An 18302-nucleotide genomic window follows, 5' to 3' on the forward strand; every position below is an offset into this window, starting at 1 on the left:
GATCTGAGCGTCCCCGCCGCTGCCGCCCGCCTCCCCCTCCCGTCCTCCCACCCCCCTCCCCCCAATCTCTCCACTCTCCGGCTCTCCTCCCTCCCTCCTCCCCCCTCCACCCTCTGGGCCGGATCTCGTCTCGCTGAGGCGGAGGAGGAGAAGGAGGAGGACGTTCGGCCTGCGCAGTGAGATGTTTGTCCGTCGCCGCCGCCGCCGCCATCGCGGAGGAGCGCGATAAAGGGAGCCGAGCCGGGCGTGAGGGGCACCCCGCGGAGCCGCCGCGCCAGCGCAGCCCCCCAGCCGAGCCCGAGCCGCCGCCGCCCCCGCCGCGGCCGCCCAGGGGCCGGCCAGCTCCCCAGCCCAGCCCGGGGGCCGCGCCGCCGCCGCCGCCCCCAGCGTAGCCCCTCGCCTGCCCGCCCGCCTTAAATGTGACACCGGCGCTCGGAGTGCGACCCGAAGCCGCCGCCGGGAGGGGACGAGCACCATGTCGAATCTGAGCAAAGGCACGGGCAGCCGGAAGGACACCAAGATGCGGATCCGGGCCTTTCCGGTGAGTCTCTCCTCGGCGCCTGGGACCCCAGGGCCGGGGGCCCGGCGGAGAGCCGCACGCGAGGCCCGGGCTGAACTCCCCCAACAGGCCGCAGGCCCGGCCTCCCCTCCCCCACGCCGCCGGCCGCGGGGCGCGAGCCTTCCCGGCAACGGGGCGGCGCGGGGCCCCGGCGCGGCCGCCCTCCCGGGCCGTTCCCCGCGCCCGGCGCCCAAATCCGGCGCCGCGCACCCGCCGGGAGCTGCTCCTCCGGCCAGCCAGCGGGCGTCGGCTGCGGCCGGGGCCCCTTGGCCGGTCCCAGCACCTTCGCACGTTCCTGGGGTGTAGGCCCAGCCGCTAGGACTCCTCTCCCTGCTCGCTTCCCGGGACCACCAGACCTGCAGGGACGAGGACTGGGGAAGTCCTCCGTGTATGGGCGTGTGTGTAACTTTCCACGTGTGGTCTCGCTCCGGTTTAAAAAATAACCTAGTCTGAAAGATGGCCAGCCAGACCTTCTGGACTGCTCTCTCCCTCTCTTTCCCCTCCTCAGGGCTTTGCCACCAGCCTACCCGCGACGCAGTGACAGGGGTTCCGTGTAGTGCTCAGTAGTAACAACGGACTAATACCATCAGCTGTATTTATAGTCTCTCATCCACAGGCTTCCAAAGCACTTTACAAACTCTGTTATGCAGGAATTGCCTCGCCACTCGGAGGAGGGTCAAGGGGAAGCAGGAGAGAACACATTGGACAATTGTTTCTCCATTTCTTAGCCATGGAAGCCCGAAAGAATGAGTAGTCACCACCCCGAGGTGCTCTACTCTAGGTTTTAGTGACAGCAAACGTGTTCTGTTGAGAAACTTTCTTTTTTAGCATTACGTTGAGTCATAGGCTTGCAGTATTTAGTGTGGAGAGTATAACTTTGGATGTCGTACCTGACTCAGATAGCCAATGGCAAGCAATTAAAATGCACTCTTGTAACAAACTGGACGTACCTGGTCACGTCGCTACAGTAACAGGTAGACGTCAAGATAGACCAACTAGCAATTGCACAGAAGGTTTTAGAACCGTAAAACGAGAGAAAGATCTTGAATGTCTTGGAATGATGAACAGGTCTTGGGAAGGGGAAAGGTGGGGTTTGAATTCACTTTTTTAAGCATGCGTTTTCTGAAGTGTAATTTTCAGTGAGGGAAGACTTACTAATACAGAAGAGAACTAATGAAGTCGATTAGTGTGTTTTCCCTTATAATGAAGTGAGCTGGGTTTATGAATTTTTGAGTAATATTAGCTTTGCTGCTAAATCGGTTGTGAACGTTTTTAGCAGAATTTAGAATTAAGAATTTTAAATAGTTTTATACAAGTTTTCTAGGGAAAATTTACTGTTGGTCTGAGTTTTTCTAATTCAGATTTATTACTAAAATGTGGAATAGCTCACATTTGACATTAACTCATTTTTGTTAATATTGTGATTAACCAGTTGTACCTTTAAGTGCGATCAGCTTTTCATCTCTTTAGGTTTACCTGTTCCTACCTGGTCTTCATTCCCTCATTCATTCAGTAAATACTGAGTACTGTGTGCCAGGCACTGTTCTAGGGGCATGGAATAAGTACAGCTTGAAGAATCAAGATCCCTTCTTTCTGGATGTTGTATATTATTGGGAGAAGCAGGAGAGAATTTCATTAGTCCTTTCGTGAAAGAGTATAATATATGATAGATTAGCACATAGTGCTGAAACTGATTTTTTTTTAAGTAGTGTTTATGGTTGTGAGCTAATTTGGACCTTTTTCTGTCCATAACTTGTTGCCATCTAAGATATTCTAAAATCTTTTAATGAAGTTTGTAAATGACTAGTGTTTGATACTCAGTTTAGTATCTGCTAATTTTTAAAAGCATAATTTTTCATTATTTTGTAAGTTTTAATCTTCCTAAGTAGTCTCCACTGAAAAGAATCATTATATTTTTTAATATATAAATTTTTAAGTCCTAGTACCTTGAGCCCTCATTAAGAATAGGTATATATACCTCAGTGGTACGATATTTCACTGACTTACCCCTTGGTAAATGTTTGAGTAATTACAGACCTTCAAAATTTCTCTTCATCCAGGTTAGCAGTCTCCTAGTAGTAAATGTATAGTATCCCATAAAGAAAAAATAGTGTTTGTGTGTGTACATATGTACAGTATTTACAGGTGTAGTATTTTGCATTAATCTTTGGACATTCACTATAGGTACTGTAGTTTAAGAAAATTGTAGTTTAACCAAAGGTCTCGGGTGCTCATTTCAGATTCTGTTTTATAAAATTGATGCGTAAAAAGTGTAAAAATATGTTTTGAGGTTGTTTTGTTTTCATTGCAAAATAGAATGGTGAGTGAACTTACAAGTTATTCTATAGATGTGTAAGCCTATTCCAGATATAGTCCCATCAGTAAAATCAGGTTCTTTTTAGTGTTTTGAATATATATTCTAAGTGTCCGTTTCATCATTGTTCACGAGAGTAAGGTTATGCCATACCACAGTTTTATGCACAATTTGCATTTTAAGTAGAACTTTTCATAAGATTAAGAGAAATTAGTTCTTTTTAAGACGGAAAACAATAGGGACTTTCTGGCTTTAAAAATTGTTGATGGAGTTAGAGTTTATCTAGTTTGTAAGCTTTCCTGCACTGCACAAAATATATGTCATTTCACATCTTTTTTTTTTTTTTTTTTTTTTGGTACCCAAAATAAACAGCAAGGGCCACAAAACTTTTTTTTAAGGAAGGAGGCTGTAGTTGCAAAACTCCTGGAACCTATACGGATTTGGATCAGAGTGCTGCCCCAAGAAGTTCCTGCTCTTCTTTCCTTGCTGTGGCCGAATGTCTCACACCTGAGCTTTTGTTCCACTATGTAAGATTGGTTGCTGTCAGGTGAACCTTTTGTCCTTATCTTTGAAAAGCCATTCCTTACCATCTGTACTTTCCACATGGGTTTTGTCCACATGGACTTGAAACACTTGGTTGGGTTGGAGGGGATATGTTTGAAAATAACTGGTCTCTCTTCTGATACTCGTTTTTGACTTAGCCTTCACAGAGTTTAGGAGTCCTATTGTGAAAGTGATTGTCTTTAGAGTGTGATTTGGAAGTGGTTTCAGTTATTACAGAAGCATGCTAAATCATGATGCAGAATCTTTGGTTGTGATGTCCACTCCATAATCCTAGATGAGCTTCATGGAGCTCCACGTGTGCAGCATGGACAGTGAGTGATGTGGAGGTTATTGTTAGATGGAAACCACAAAGTGAATGACGTTACAAAGAGATGAGTTTTAAGATCATTTGTGATGTACTTATTAAGAACACAAGAGTTTAGTGACACCTGGGGACAGTTAATGTTTTTGTTTTTCCTAGCTATAGTAAAATTTGCTAGATTTGGGGGAACGGCTTTGATCTTCATAATAGATTTCTCGTCCTCAGAGGAAGTAATTGTTGTCTAGGACTACCTGAACTATGTACAGGAAAGCTGAAAGCTGAATAATAGTCTTGCAAATCACATGGGGGGGGATTAACTACATTTATTTTTCATTCTATCACATAGAGAAATTATGGAGTAAGTTATAACAGATTCATTATAGTGTTGCTTACACTTAGACTGATTCTTTCTGTTTAATAGTTTCAGGACAGCCAGCTATGTTGTAACTGCTAGTACCTCTCTGGGTTTAGAAGTTAAAAAACAAAAGCATAAAGTAGTTACCTATAAGGTGTTATGTTTTGCATTGTCTCCCTAGATAGCAGTTCAGGGGAGCCTGGAAAATTATTAGTACCAGTATTGAATTTGAAACTATTTATAGAATATAATGGAGAATTTGGCCTTTTAAATAAGGTCATTCATTGAGACAAGATAGAGAAAGCTTCATTTGTTTGTACATCATTCATTCATTAAATGTAGCTAATAATAGCATTTCTCTAGTTTGTGAAGGTTATACAGTAAAGACTAAAAAAAAGTAGTATGCCCTCCCTTTGTATTCTAAATTGCTCCCAACTTTCAGTAATTTTTTTGCTCTTATTTTCATTGAAGATCAATCATCTGATGTTCGTTAATAATTTTGTTTAATTTTTGTGAAAGTTACTGGACAATTTGTAATTTCAAATAATGCAAGTTTGAAAACACCTCATTTATTCATTGTAAATGTAGCAAAAAAGCAAAGGTGTTACTTAAGGACAAATCACAGGTATACTAGGAATTGCAATTAGTGTCTATCAGTGTATTGTGAAAACTATTCAGTCATTTGTCAAAGCAATGAATTCATTTTAGTAGATTTTCTAATTATAAAAGTAATGCATATTCATGATAGAAAACTTAAGTATCTAAATTTATAAATAAGGAAATTAAAATCACCTCTAACCCTACTGCTTGGAAATAAGCAATATTTACACTTTGATGTATTTTCTTTTAATCTTTCATACACTTGTGAGCACCCAGTAAAATTGAGGTACTATATTATTTTAAAACTGCTTTTTAAAAAGAGAGTATTCTCACGTTAAATATATTAAGGATATGATTTGTAAAGACAAGTACTCTGTGGTACCTCAGTTTGCTTAACCATTTCCCTACTGCTGGGTATTTTGATCGATTCCAGTTAATCCATACTTCCTCTGTTATAGATAATGCAACTGTGATTATTTGGGCCTGTCCATGATTATGGAGTTACTAAGCCAAACAAAATTGATACATATTGCCAGTTGGCCTCCAGAAAGGTAGGAATAATAATAGCTAACACTCAGTGAATGCTTATCATGGGCCCCCCACACTGTTCTCTGTGTATGTACGCTCACTTCATTTGCACAATTCTATAGAGTACTACTACTATCATCTGTTTTATAAAGGAGGCTTTGAGAACCTAAGAAATTTGCTTCAGGTCACTGTGCTTGTAAGTGGCAGAACTGGGATCCTAATCCGGCTCTAAAGTGAATTAATTATACCTGTCAAGGTTGTATCATTGTATTTCTACTGTGTAGCAGTGTCTTAGCCAACATTTTATATCTTTAATTTCATAGGTGAAAAAATAGTACTTTAATGCTTTAGTTTGCATTTCTTTGACTACTCATTAAGAATAAAACTAGGGATAGTCTTTAAGGGAATTTTCCTTTAGAGTATAGAGGTGATTTTAATTTCCTTATTTATAATTATATATGTCTGTGTTAGGAGTATGACTAAAAAATAGACTGAGAGTGTAATAGAGTGTGGTGGGCTTTGGACTGCCAGATTTTGAATGTCATTTCTACCTTTTACTAGCTGCATCGTCATTAACAAGTTACTTAACCCCTTCTAGCTTCAGTTTCCTCCTCGGAAATGAAATTACCAGTAGGACCTACCTTACAGGGTTGTTGTGAGATAAAGAAAATAAAGCATTAGAACACTACCTAGCACAGAGCTGTGGTTAATACCACCATTTAGCCATGATTATGCCACAATTTAAATGTTAAAATGGAGTAGTATTTTTGCAGGTAGTTGCATTGTAATAGTGTATGCTTATTTTAGTGATGCTGCCATTTTTTGGTACTATTTTTCGTTTTGAAAAGCCTGCAGGGCCAATTTGAACCACACTTAGAAGTCAGTCTCAAAGGATAAAGTTTTGGTACCACTGGGGCACTTGAAAAGAATGCTGCTGGTTCTTGGGGGTAGATTCAAAAACAGAAGTTCCAATAATGATTCTTATGTAATCATTGCAGTAAGTATGTCATTTCTTAGGTAACTTTATTGAAAGAATAAAAACATTCATTTGGTGTGTACATTCTAATATGTATGTAAAATGTTCATCTAAAAATACATTTTGCTTCTCTTCATTTCCTCCCTTTCTCTTCCATTCCCTTTTTTTGTTTCGCTCGTGAACCAGATTGTGGTCCCTGCCCAAACTTACACCAGACACCCTTTTGAACCACAAAACACTTAGCACAGTGTTAGACAGTGTGGGTGGTTAGTGAATGATTAAATGAGAAACTAATCCTTTAAGTGAAACCACAGTAATTGATTAATTGGGAAAGTTGATGCAAGTTACTAATCTGAAATGTTTGAACTGTTTTTGCAGCTGTAAGTGAAGTCTTAAGATGTAATCGGTCATTAATGATTTGAAGTCAGCGTAGTCCCCTGAAACAATAATGACTTGAAAGTAAAGATAGTTGCATTGACAGTAACCTTGGTTTGATCTTCAGAAGACTAAATCTGTGGCCCAGTCTTTAACTAGTTGTACTCTCTTTTACTCCATCCACCATGATTCCTTCTTCCCAGCCTGTTCAGCTGTCCACTCTGATCTACTTTCATTGCAGATTGATTCTCCTGTATCTTCAGCCTGTTCTCAGAATTCTCTGCCGCCTTTTCATCTGAGACCTGGCTTTACCCTGAGAATACTGGCTTATCTTCTTAAATTGAGGTGTCTGTTTTCCTTGTAATCCTTGAATCATTGTCCCAGAGACAATTTATTACCACATCCATCATCCTCTTTTGTGGCTCTGGCCCTTGTGAACTGTTCTTTTGTGCATTCCCTATGATTGTCTCCTAACTTCTTACACATGTTCCTTCAATCATTCAAGAATTTAATACCTTCCTCACAGACATTCTTTCCAGTTCAGATTTTAATTTTATCCACTATGTGTGGCATGGTCATTCATTCAATTTAAAATACATTTATTATGTGTTCCTACTGGAGGTCAGGCACTAGATATACAAGGATGATCACAGACCTGGCCTCTTCTTACTACAGAGGTCTTCACTCTGTCTTAGAGCTTGTCATTCCATTGCTTTAGAAATCTTAAACTCCAGTATTGCATTGTATCCTAGCTTCTTCATTTATTAGATGTAATAATGAGCAAATCACTTAATCTCTGTCCTCCTTTGTAAGAAGGAGAAAACAATAGCACTACTTCTTAAGAATAGAGTTAATACATGTAAAGCTCTTAGAATAGTGCCTGGTGCAAAGTAGGCATTGTAAATAAATGCCAGTTGTTGTTATTATTCTATCCTACGTGTTGCTTGTTTCCTTCTCACATTAATGTGCTCTTAGACCTCAAGAAGACCCCTTTCATTCTCCCAGACCATGATGCCTGTCACTAGTTGCCTCTTTATTTTTACTACCTCCCTAGAGCAAGGCCAGAAATAGCACAAAGTGATCATTCCACCCATCTACCTTCACTGCTTATATTTTTTAGGCTGTTGTGCACTCCTGGGGAAAATTGAAGATAGTGGTATCTAAGCTGGACTCCCAGGGCCTCTGGGCAGTTTTTTTGTGTGTGTCCCTGGTAAGCTCCCTCTCTCTTTTCCTGTGTGAGTTATTCCAAACTTTAATCACTGTCCTTAAGCTCTTTATTGAGAATTCTCTTATCTGTCTTCTTCCAGAAACTTAACTACTGCTTCACTGTGAAAAGCTAATGTTATCTTGTATAAGTTCCTTCAGCTTTCTTCCCTTTCATTTGTAGCCTTTAACCTGTATCTTTACTCATTTTCATTGCCTTCCCTCAGGTCTCAGAGAAGGAAGATGTTCTTTTCCTGTCTTCCTTGTCATGGTAACTACCGTACTATTTTTCTTCATATCCCAGAGTCTTCAAAGAATAGTCTGTATCTGCTTTATTAGGATGTAGATTGTTTTTTTTTTTTAGAGGAGGCATCAAGTCTTTTTGTATTGATCTTTGTCAGTGCGGCACAATAGTATCCGACAATGTTGAATGCATGAATTAATACACTTTTTTTTTTAAAGATTTTATTTATTTATTTGAGAGAGAGCATGAGAGGGAAGAGGGCAGAGGGAGAAGCAGACCCCCTGCTGAGCAGGGAGCCCGATGCGGGACTCGATCCCGGGACTCCAGGATCATGACCTGAGCCGAAGGCATTTACTTAACCAACTGAGCCACCCAGGCGCCCGAACTAATACACTCTTACTTTGTTTTCTCATCTTTAAGATGGGAACTGTAGCAATCTTTCTCACAGATTAGTTGTGAGGATTAAAAGAAACGTCAGAAAGTGCTTTCTAATAAACAGTGGCATCACTGAGACATTTGAATGAATTTTCTAATCATAAAGTCAGAATTTTCAACTAAAAGTGTATTATGTTTCATGTGGGACAGTTATTTTCAAACTTGTAGAGAGTCTCCAGGACCCTGGAGGCATAGGAGTGGAATTAGGGTATCTTCAGAAATCTCCTTCTCTTGTTATTTAAAGCTTTTCGGAAGTTGCCATTTGTATAAAAGATTTCATTATGGAAAAGTTCTATTAACCACTGCTTTTAAAATCCAGCCTTTTTAGAGTTGAGGAGAGTCCTGCTTGCCCAAGTTGAGACAAGTAATAGTAAATTGAGAACTGATTCTTTAGTTGCCTTAACCCCTAATTCAGCACTTTTGGTACTAGAAAGCATTCCTTTATTTTTTTAAGTCAGTTTGAAGTTGAAAATGTAGTTAAGTAAAACTTCTTAATTTGGCTTTCATTCATTTAGTACTTGTTACCACTGAGAAAGGAATGGATCCAAATTTACTCTTTAAATGAGAAAGGTTACTGCTAAGCAAATGAATAAAGACTTCACAGGAATATCTTTACTTGAAGAAAATACAAGCTTCTTTAGAGATACTTTTCTATAAAAGCAAGGCCTCATTGCTAAGAGGAATTCTTTAACATAGTGATTCCAAGTCATTCTTATCTGAAGCAGCTCTTAACTGAGCAATCTTACTCATCTATTTGCCCTATCCTCTTGAAAGTAATCATGATAAATTTTTTCCCTTTTCCTTTCCAATTTATAGATAGTGTGAGAAATTGCTTTGTAACATTAGTAACAACAAATTGTTGACGGTCTACCTTATGTTAGGTTGTGTTTTAGGTGCTTTGAACTACAATTATCTGAAATCTTTACAACCTTTAGATGTTGTTACTGTTTTAAATCTAAGGCTCAGAGAGACCTAGTAAGGTATGTGTAATATTACATGTCCACCTAAGAAAGGGCAGAGCTGGAATTTAGATCCCAGGTGTATCTATTAAAAAATTCGTATTCTTCCCACTACACCACACTGCCTAATTGTATTCTGTTAAGCACTTGCTAGATTCTGAAACATTTACTTTCTTATTAGAAAAATACTGGAAAATTAATTCTACGATTGCCATTCAGATTATTAGCCAGGGGCAGATCCAGGGGCCCTAAAGCTTATACAGTGCAGTACTCTTTATAAAAAGAATTCAGAATTAGTTTTTGGCCCTTGGAAGGAGCTTTTGCAAGTGTAAGCCTCTCTAGATTCAAGGTAAATGCACCTCTCATAAGAGAATAAAAGTTACTAAGAACTTTGAATCAATGAAGTATATTTTCAGTAAAATTTGAGTATATGAATTACTTAAGGGTATCCTAGTGTATATTAATTTGAATAAGGCAAAGTCATAACCTATAAGAAAGACATTAGTTGACATATTTGTGAGTTAACACTTTCTCTTTTTAAGGCAGATAGCACATTTTTTTTAACGTTTTCAATTAATAGAAATTTGTTTTATTAAGTATATATTTTTTAAAAAGTGATTCTTTGAAGTTAACATGTTAAAATACTTTAATATCTTTAATTTTTGTTTTTGAGAACACATTAAGAAGTAGGTTAAGCAGTAAAACGAATTTTGAAGCACAAGGATCAGGTATTTTAAAATAATTCACTTTTTCTCATGGTGTATGCAAATGAGACATGAAAGAAGTGTGGGTTTGGGTTTGGTTTTGGTTTTGGTTTTGTTTGGTGAATGCTATCCCTAGCCAAATAAACAAGTAATCTATCTGCTCCTGTTTGTATTCATATTTTAATTTTTAAACACTAAAAGGGATTTTGAGAGATTACTGTTCCAATCTTACTTAATAGATGAGGAAAGGGAGGACTAGAGAAGATGATTTACCCAAGGGAAAATTTCAGGACTTGAATTTACAGAAGAACCATGACTAGAAGCCTGATTTAAGTTAAAGGCTCTTTTCTCTAGACTGAACTGAAACATGAATATAGCCATAATAATTCGGTGTTGTTAACATTAGCCCATTCAATTATAAAAAGACACCTTAATATTAAGCACCCAGGTGACTTGAGTTGACCTGGGGTTAGCGGAAGGACACTTAGTTTAGGATGTTTGGATTTCTTCATTGCTCTAATTAGCTGTGTGATCCTGGCTAAGCCACTTAGCCTCAGTTTCCTCATTTGTAAAATGAGCTTTAATTTGTGGTTATCTTAGGCTCATTCCAACTCTTAAAAATTTCATTTAAATTTATACATAAGTCTAGGAATGGAATGCTGATGTGTTCTCCTGTGGCATAAAACATTTTGTGTGGTGTTGTAAAAGTCACCTACCTATCTTTTGGATTTAGAATTTTCTTTAAAATAGTTTATTTCAGTTATGATGGCTAAACAGTAGTATGAAGCAGTGGAAATTTTGTTTTTGCATACTCTTTTTTTGTGTGAATTGGTAGTTTTAGAGAAATTTTGAGCAGATTTGATACCAGATTTTTGTAATAATTTCATAGTTTGGCCGTTTGCTATCATCACATTTGGTTACAGTTAGATTCATTCAAAGACAAAGCTAACTGGTAATTTATACTTTTTCACATTTTTTTTTCCTCTTCCTTTGGATTGTGTGTAGCTGATTCCAGTGTAAACTATAATTTGTAGAGCTTTTTACACATTATCATAGTTTTAGAAAAACAGGGTTTACCCATTTAAAAAAAAGTTATCTAAGCTAAAGAGAAGAAAATAGTCACTTTTTATTAAAATTAATAATTTTAGATTATAGGATGAAAACATGGAATTCAAACGTGCACTTAGATATAAAGTATTTCTCTTGATAGGGAAGGTCTCTAGTTATAATGTTTGAAGATTTCCAGTCAAGATGAATATTGTATTCTCTGGATAAAATGTGTTTCAGGGTGCCCAGTAGGTGGCCTCTCTTCTTTCATTAGCAGAAACAGCACCAACAGTAGGACAGTGACAAACGTCTTGCTTCAGTGAGAATACTTAAAATTGCATCTTACTGTGATTATCATCAGACCATGTTACACATACCTTTTTTCATATAAGCAAAAGTCATTCATTGAGAGATATATTTGAAATACATTGTCTGCTCAAGTCAGTTGTGACTTTAATAGGCTAATCTGGAAGTTTGATCCTTGGTATTTGAAAAAAAAATTTGTTCCAAATTTTCAAATTGATTTTTGAACAGCCTGCTCATGCTGAGGACTGAAATGCAGATTATAATTGAACTTTCTATTGATGATTTCGCTTTCTCATTATAAATGTTACTGTTGCATAATGATATTAGAGTCCAAATGAATGTAGATCAGACTTAGTTTGTGATTTCCCAGAATTATCCCAGGCTCCTGTGCTTTTCTAATTGATAATCTTTCTCTCTGCTCCCTTGACATCAGTTTTATTACTTTTGGCAACACAGTTCTGCTCCCATCTGATGTCCACTGTAACCACAGAAAAACCATTTAAACAAATATCAGTCTCAGCTTTACATTCGGGTTAAGTCATTAAGTAAGGCTGTATGTCAGTTTTGTGTAGTAAAGAAACGAATGTATTGAACAAGTGCTGTGTGCCAGATGCTTTCACAGATTTTGTTAATTGCCACACAGTACATCATCATCTCCTACTCTGCCACAAGCATGTGAGGAAAGTAAATTCTGGAAAGTTAAATAACTTGTGCAAGTCTGAATGTATCCATTGTACTGTTTTCCTTAACACTTGGGTCTTTGGTTATATTTTTGATGGTTGAGGTTGCTTAAAGATCAACTGATGGATAAATGGAATGCTTACAGATGTTACAAGTCATTGTATAGTTGGTCATCAAATAAGATTCATCATCATTAACTGTAACTGGACCACATTCAAATCATATTTTTTGGAAGTCACCTAGGCATTGTGCCATGTATTATAAAGGGTACAATAAAATAAAGGAAGAGAGACTTTATATTACTCTGGGGCACTTCTAATCTGGAAGGGAGCTTCCTTACATAATTTATGGCTTAGTTGTGTCTGACTAGAATACTGCCATTCCTCAAATATTTGTACCAGAGCAACTTTTTTTTGAGGCTGAAGCTCAAAATTGAGATCAAGCATTTTTCCTTGTTTATTTTTTTTCTAGCTATGTCATTCTGAATCGCTTGGAATTTCAAATTCTCACCCTTTTCCCCCACCCACCCTGTTCTAAATTTCTTGTCGAAAATATTCACAGGGGACTAAAGACTTCTTGTGCTTTGTATATAGTGGATGTGAAGAATACACTTCTCTTCGTTTTAGTTTTAATTGGCTTATGCTGTAGTTCTCTCCAACTCTTGATTATTACAGAACCTTCAAGATGTGTAAGTATATAATAAACTGATACCCTTTCAAATTCACGCCTTTTTTTTTTTTTTTTTTAAAGATTTTATTTATTTGTCAGAGAGAGAGAGAACACAAGCAGGGGGAGCTGCAGGCAGAGGGAGAAGCAGGCTCCCTGCTGAGCAAGGAGCTGGATGTGGGACTCTATCCCAGGACCCTGGGATCATGACCTGAGCCGAAGGCAGTTGCTTAACCAATTGAGCCACCCAGGCATCCCCCAATTCAGGCATTTTAAAGGTTGTTTTTGTATCATTTGAAATAATGTAGATGAATAATCAAAAATGTTTTGAAAGAAAATAAAGACTTAGGATTATTTTTGTTATTGATACTTACTAATGAGGAAATTATAATCCTGGATTAGGAAGAGGCAAGGGGTTGGAGGTCATTTTTAAAAATTAAAGTCCTGATTTGGTTTTTAAAAGTCTCATTAAACCATAAGCATTTAAGAATGCTTAATTATATCTTTCTTTTAAAAAGAGCTTTTGTTTCTTTTCTTGCTAAATGAGTTTACCTTCCCTGCTGATCATTTTATACTTGAACTTGTTGGAGCAGAATACCATATATGCCTAATAATTAGCAGACATTAAATGTGTGTGTGTGTGTGCACGTGCGCGCATTTTATTGTGTTATTGCTTTGCTGCAGCATTATTAACAAAATTCCTTCCTGAGTGTATTTGCAATTAATGGAACCTAAAGAAATCAGTTTCATCAATGAGTTTAAAATCCTGCTTGAATAACTTAGAATATTACTTTAAAAGTACATTACTACTTTTTTAAAAAAGTACAGTCTTAAGGCCTTTAAGTAAAGTATAGGTTGATGTTTTTATGGTTAACATATTGATGATATTAGAGTTTAACATTTAGTCCTTTTAACTTTTGTTGCTAGTTAATGTATTCTGTACCAAGGATGAATGAGAAATTAAAGTTCACCAGTAACATAATTATTTTGCCACTGTTACTGACATGTTTGCTTGATGCCAAGACCAAAGCATGCATATGTAAGAACCTGCACTTGAAGCCCTTTTCCTTTGGTATATTGTTTTTGGACTTGCTTGATTTAGGGAAAGATTGTAGCTTACGGATCCTTTCCTGAAGGGCCTTTTCTGCCTATGATTTTTCTCCTAGTTAACATTTATTAATAAAATTAATGACTAAGCAGTTAAGTGAATAGGAAAATCTGAAAATACTACTTGAAAAATTAAATTTAAGGGATGCCTGGGTGGCTCAGTTGGTTAAGCGTCTGCCTTCTGCTCAGGTCATGAACCCAGGGTCCTGGGATCGAGTCCCACATTGGGCTCCTTCCTCAGCAGGGAGCCTGCTTCTCCCTCTGCTGCTCTTCCTGCTTGTGCTCTCTCTTGCTATGTCAAATAAAAAATAAAAAAATCTTTAAAAAAAAAAAAAGAAATATGAAATTTAAGAGTCTGTTGCTTGCATGTTATTGTGTTCTATTTGAAAAGGACATTTGATTAAAGTAATTTTAAAATAATTAAATACTTCCTGTAATACTAAATGCTGTAGATAAGCACATTAAAATATTTTCCATATCTTTGTGCTTACTAATTCAAAGATTCAAAATTGCATTAATATAATATAGGTAAAGCAATATTCATTCACTAGCCATTTGTGTATGGCCATCTAATTACATTAAAGAAAAATGCATAACCCCTTTAGTATCTCTTAGTCTAGTGGAGGAAAAAGATGCACAGATAATTATGAATCAGTATGAAGTGATAGATACGACCTGAGAGTTATGAAAGCGCTGAGAAGTGGGCGCCTGGGTGGCTCAGTCGTTAAGTGTCTGCCTTCGGCTCAGGTCATGATCCCAGTGTTCGGGGATCGAGCCCTGCATTGGGCTCCCTGCTCAGCGGGAAGCCTGCTTCTCCCTCTCCCACTCCCCCTGCTTGTGTTCCCTCTCTCGCTGTGTCTCTCTCTGTCAAATAAATAAATACAATCTTTAAAAAAAAAAAAAAAAGGCACTGAGAAGGAGTCCACTTTGCTTGAGCAGGTCAGGGAAGGATTTCTGGAAGATACGACATATGAGCTGTGTTCAGAGGCTATGTAAAGAATTGGATGAAGAAGAGGCCGAGGAAGGGGCTTTAAGAAGATGAGGGAGGGTGGTGAATGAGGGGGAGGTGTGTCATTGGATGGGAATAACCATTGATTGAATGTTGTCAGGGAATAAATGTAAGGTAGTAGTTAAGTGAGAATAGTAAGTGAAATTAGAGAAGTAGGCATAGACTACATTTTGAATAGTTTTGAAGTACATCCTTCCACTCCTGGTAATGAGAGTTAGGTTTTGAACAGGGCTACAATGCTCATGTTTATTTTTTAAATGGTGATTCTGAGGAAGATAGATTTTAAGAGGTTATTGGAGTTCATGATAGTTGGAAGGCTGTCATGGTGATCTAGATGCAGGTTTTAGGACAATAGTATGCAGGATGAAAGAATGGGAACATATTTGAGAAGTATTTTAGGCCTGCTGTTGGCAGCACTTGATTGAATGAAAAGGGGATGAGAGACGAAAGAAGAAAAGTTAAAGCATAGGCTTCTAGCATGTATAACTAGGTGGCTTGTGATTAGAGAATACAGAAGGAAGATATGTGTGTGTGTTTGGAGGATCAGTTTAACAGGGATTTTGGACCTGATAAGTTTGATCCTAGAACATTTGGTTTGAGATGTCCAGCAGTCAGTTGAATATGGTAGTTTTAGACTTAAGGGGCACATCTGGGCTGGCAGTACAGATTTGGGAGCAATTAACATATAAGACAGTAATTTATTCTTTGAGATGTGAACCAGATCTGATAAGAGTTTAGGACTCCTCATCCAGGAAGAAGAAATGCACACGTTCTATTTGCAAAATTTTGTGTACAGTTTTAGGAGGCTCCGGAATGCCTTGCTAATCTGGTGTCTTGTAAATTTTAGAACTTAAGATGTATGGGTAGTAATTGTAACCATGATAATGGATGGAAATACATAGTGACCCAGTGTAGGGTGAAAAGAGCTAAGGACAGCTCTGGGGATTAAAATGTTTTAAATGGCACTGGAAGAATAGGAGTTAGGAATTGTAGGGAATAGTGTTTCCAAAAGAAGGCTACATTATACTGACTTGTATTTAGCAGACTTGTACTTGTAAGGTACTTTTGTTTTAGCTCATATCTGTTTTTTTATTAAGCTTAAAAAGTTATTTTTTTCTTTCTGATGGTTGATGCCCATAGATGACAGTTCAGATATTCTATCATTGGACACTTTCTTTAGTCGACGTGTGAGGGATTGTGCTGTGCCCTGGGCTGGGTTAAATTCTACTGACACTCTTATTTAATCTTCAGGATAGTGCCCTGAGATAGATAACTGTTGTTAAATCTACTTTACAAGTGAGGAAATAAAGATTTTGAAGAGTCGAGTAATTTGCCCAAGGTCACTTGGCCTGTTAATTTAGCAAAGCCATGACACCAACCAAGGGCTTTTGTTCTCTACTAATATACCACTCTATGTTTACCAAGATAATCAGTGACTCACACTGTGATATTACTATACCATATTAGCACAGTGGAATGGAATGTGAGTCCAGCGGTTTGGACTAGATTTGGGGATATATAAATTCTAATCTCTGCTCTTAGATTTGGGGTAAATCATGTAATGTCTCTGGGTCTATTTTTTCATTTACTTGAAAATTTTTATACTTAAACATTGTTGTACTGTGGCTCCATCTCTACTCTGTAAAGCATGAATACTGAGAAGAGTAGTACGTAGAATCTTGGATTATAAGACAACTCTTGATTTATATATGTGAGAAATGATTTATTATAATGTAAGGGTATTTCTACAATATTTGAAGTCTCTTGGTTTATGTTTTTTAAATTCTTCAGTTTCTAATAGAAAATTTAGTAATTCATGACAGGTTAGGGACCTTTTTGTACATTTTCTAGCTTTCATGGGATCTTATTTTATAGAGCCTGAAAAGATCATTTGAAGTTTTGCTCAACTATTCACAGTATAGTTACCCCTGGGGTTTATAGTCCACATTAACTTTGGTCTTTCTCTGGAATTGTTCTGAATGTTCTGCTTTATATGTTCAGTATTTAATGTTGAGAGATGGTGTCTTAGTCTGCTTTTTTATAATCTCTGTATATGGAATACTTGAGGCCATCATTGTCATGTGGACTTGTATCTTTTATTTGTGAAAACTTATGAACAGCTACATCTTATTTAAAGTATTTTATATGGATGGTATCCTGTGTATCAGGATATCTAATAAAAATCGCAGTTTCGACCTAGGGATAAATTCTCTTAAGGCCGTTTCAGAGAAGTCTCTACTAGACCTGGGATTTGAATAAGATTTAAGTAATAAAAAAGAAGTTGTTCTTTTACAGAATTCCTTTTAAGCACTCCAGAAAAGATGAGAAAATAAGGCTCTGTTTGAGTCATCTGCTTAAGAATCCTCTATGAGGGTTGAACTGATATTTTACTGCTAGGGTAACTGAAAGAACTATTTTGCCTATCTATATTCCTTACTCTTTCACATTCATACCCATTGGACATAGCTTGGAAGGAGTGTGGTTTTTTTTCGTTAACCACTTTATTGAGGTTTGATTGACATGCAAAATCTGTACATATTTAACATATGCAACTTGATGAGTTTGGAGGTAAGTATTCACTTGTGAAGCCATCACCATAATATATGCAGTAAACATATTCATCACCTTCAAAAGTTTCTTCCTACTCTCTTTGGAGAGGATTCCACTCAATAATTTCTGTCCATTCCAGGTCACAAGTAGGTGTGAAGCTGATGAATAATTGTTGCCATGTTTCCCAGGTTGTGAGTGCAGAACATGTGAGTTTTATGTGGCGTAATAACAGCTTCCTAGTTATAGATTAGCAGGAAATCATTCCATCAGCAAGTATGAATGTCTGTTATATGCCATGTATTACTTCAGTGGCTGAGGGATTCCTCAGTGAAAGAAATTCCTGCCTTCATGGAGCTGACATTTGGATGGGAGGAGGGAGGCCAAGAAATGAAATAAGGAAAAAAAAATAAGGACTGTGGGGTTGGAATTTGGGGGTGACTAGTAGGAGGAGACTGCTATTTTAAAGGGAGTGTGAAGTTAAAGCTGAGGTTGATAAAGTGAAGGAGCCATGCAGATACCTGAGGGAAGAATATTTGAGTGACACAGAGAGTAGCAAATACAAACACCTTGAAACAAACCTGTTTGACATATTCCAAAGAATAGCAAAGAGAGTCTGGTGTGGCTAGAGCAGTGAGCAAGGAGGAAGAATAGATGAAGTCAGATTATCAGATTGAATAACATTTTGTAGTTTGTATAGGGACTTTGACTTTAACTCCAAGAGAAATTAAAAGTCACATGAGGGTTGTAAGCAGAAGAATAACATGATTTATGTTTTTAGAAGGTCACTGGTTGTTCTACGATAGTGGGCCAGGAGCAGAA

The 18302-nt window shown here is 37.8% G+C and overlaps 1 protein-coding gene across 2 annotated transcripts in view; it reads left to right on the forward strand.

Moving 5' to 3' along the window:
- The first annotated feature begins 337 nt into the window (after positions 1-337).
- Positions 338-18302, forward strand: part of CUL3 (cullin 3) — a 95283-nt gene continuing 77318 nt past the window's right edge. For both annotated transcript variants that reach the window (XM_035006997.1, XM_035006998.1), the window contains exon 1: positions 338-541. In XM_035006997.1, coding sequence (XP_034862888.1) covers positions 476-541 — 66 coding nt within the window. In that variant the 5' untranslated portion in view covers positions 338-475. The remainder of the gene's footprint in view (positions 542-18302) is intronic.

The sequence above is a fragment of the Mirounga leonina genome, unplaced genomic scaffold (assembly GCF_011800145.1).
Source record: "Mirounga leonina isolate KUSES-001 unplaced genomic scaffold, KU_Mleo_1.0 Mir_151, whole genome shotgun sequence".
NCBI classification, from domain to species: domain Eukaryota; kingdom Metazoa; phylum Chordata; class Mammalia; order Carnivora; family Phocidae; genus Mirounga; species Mirounga leonina.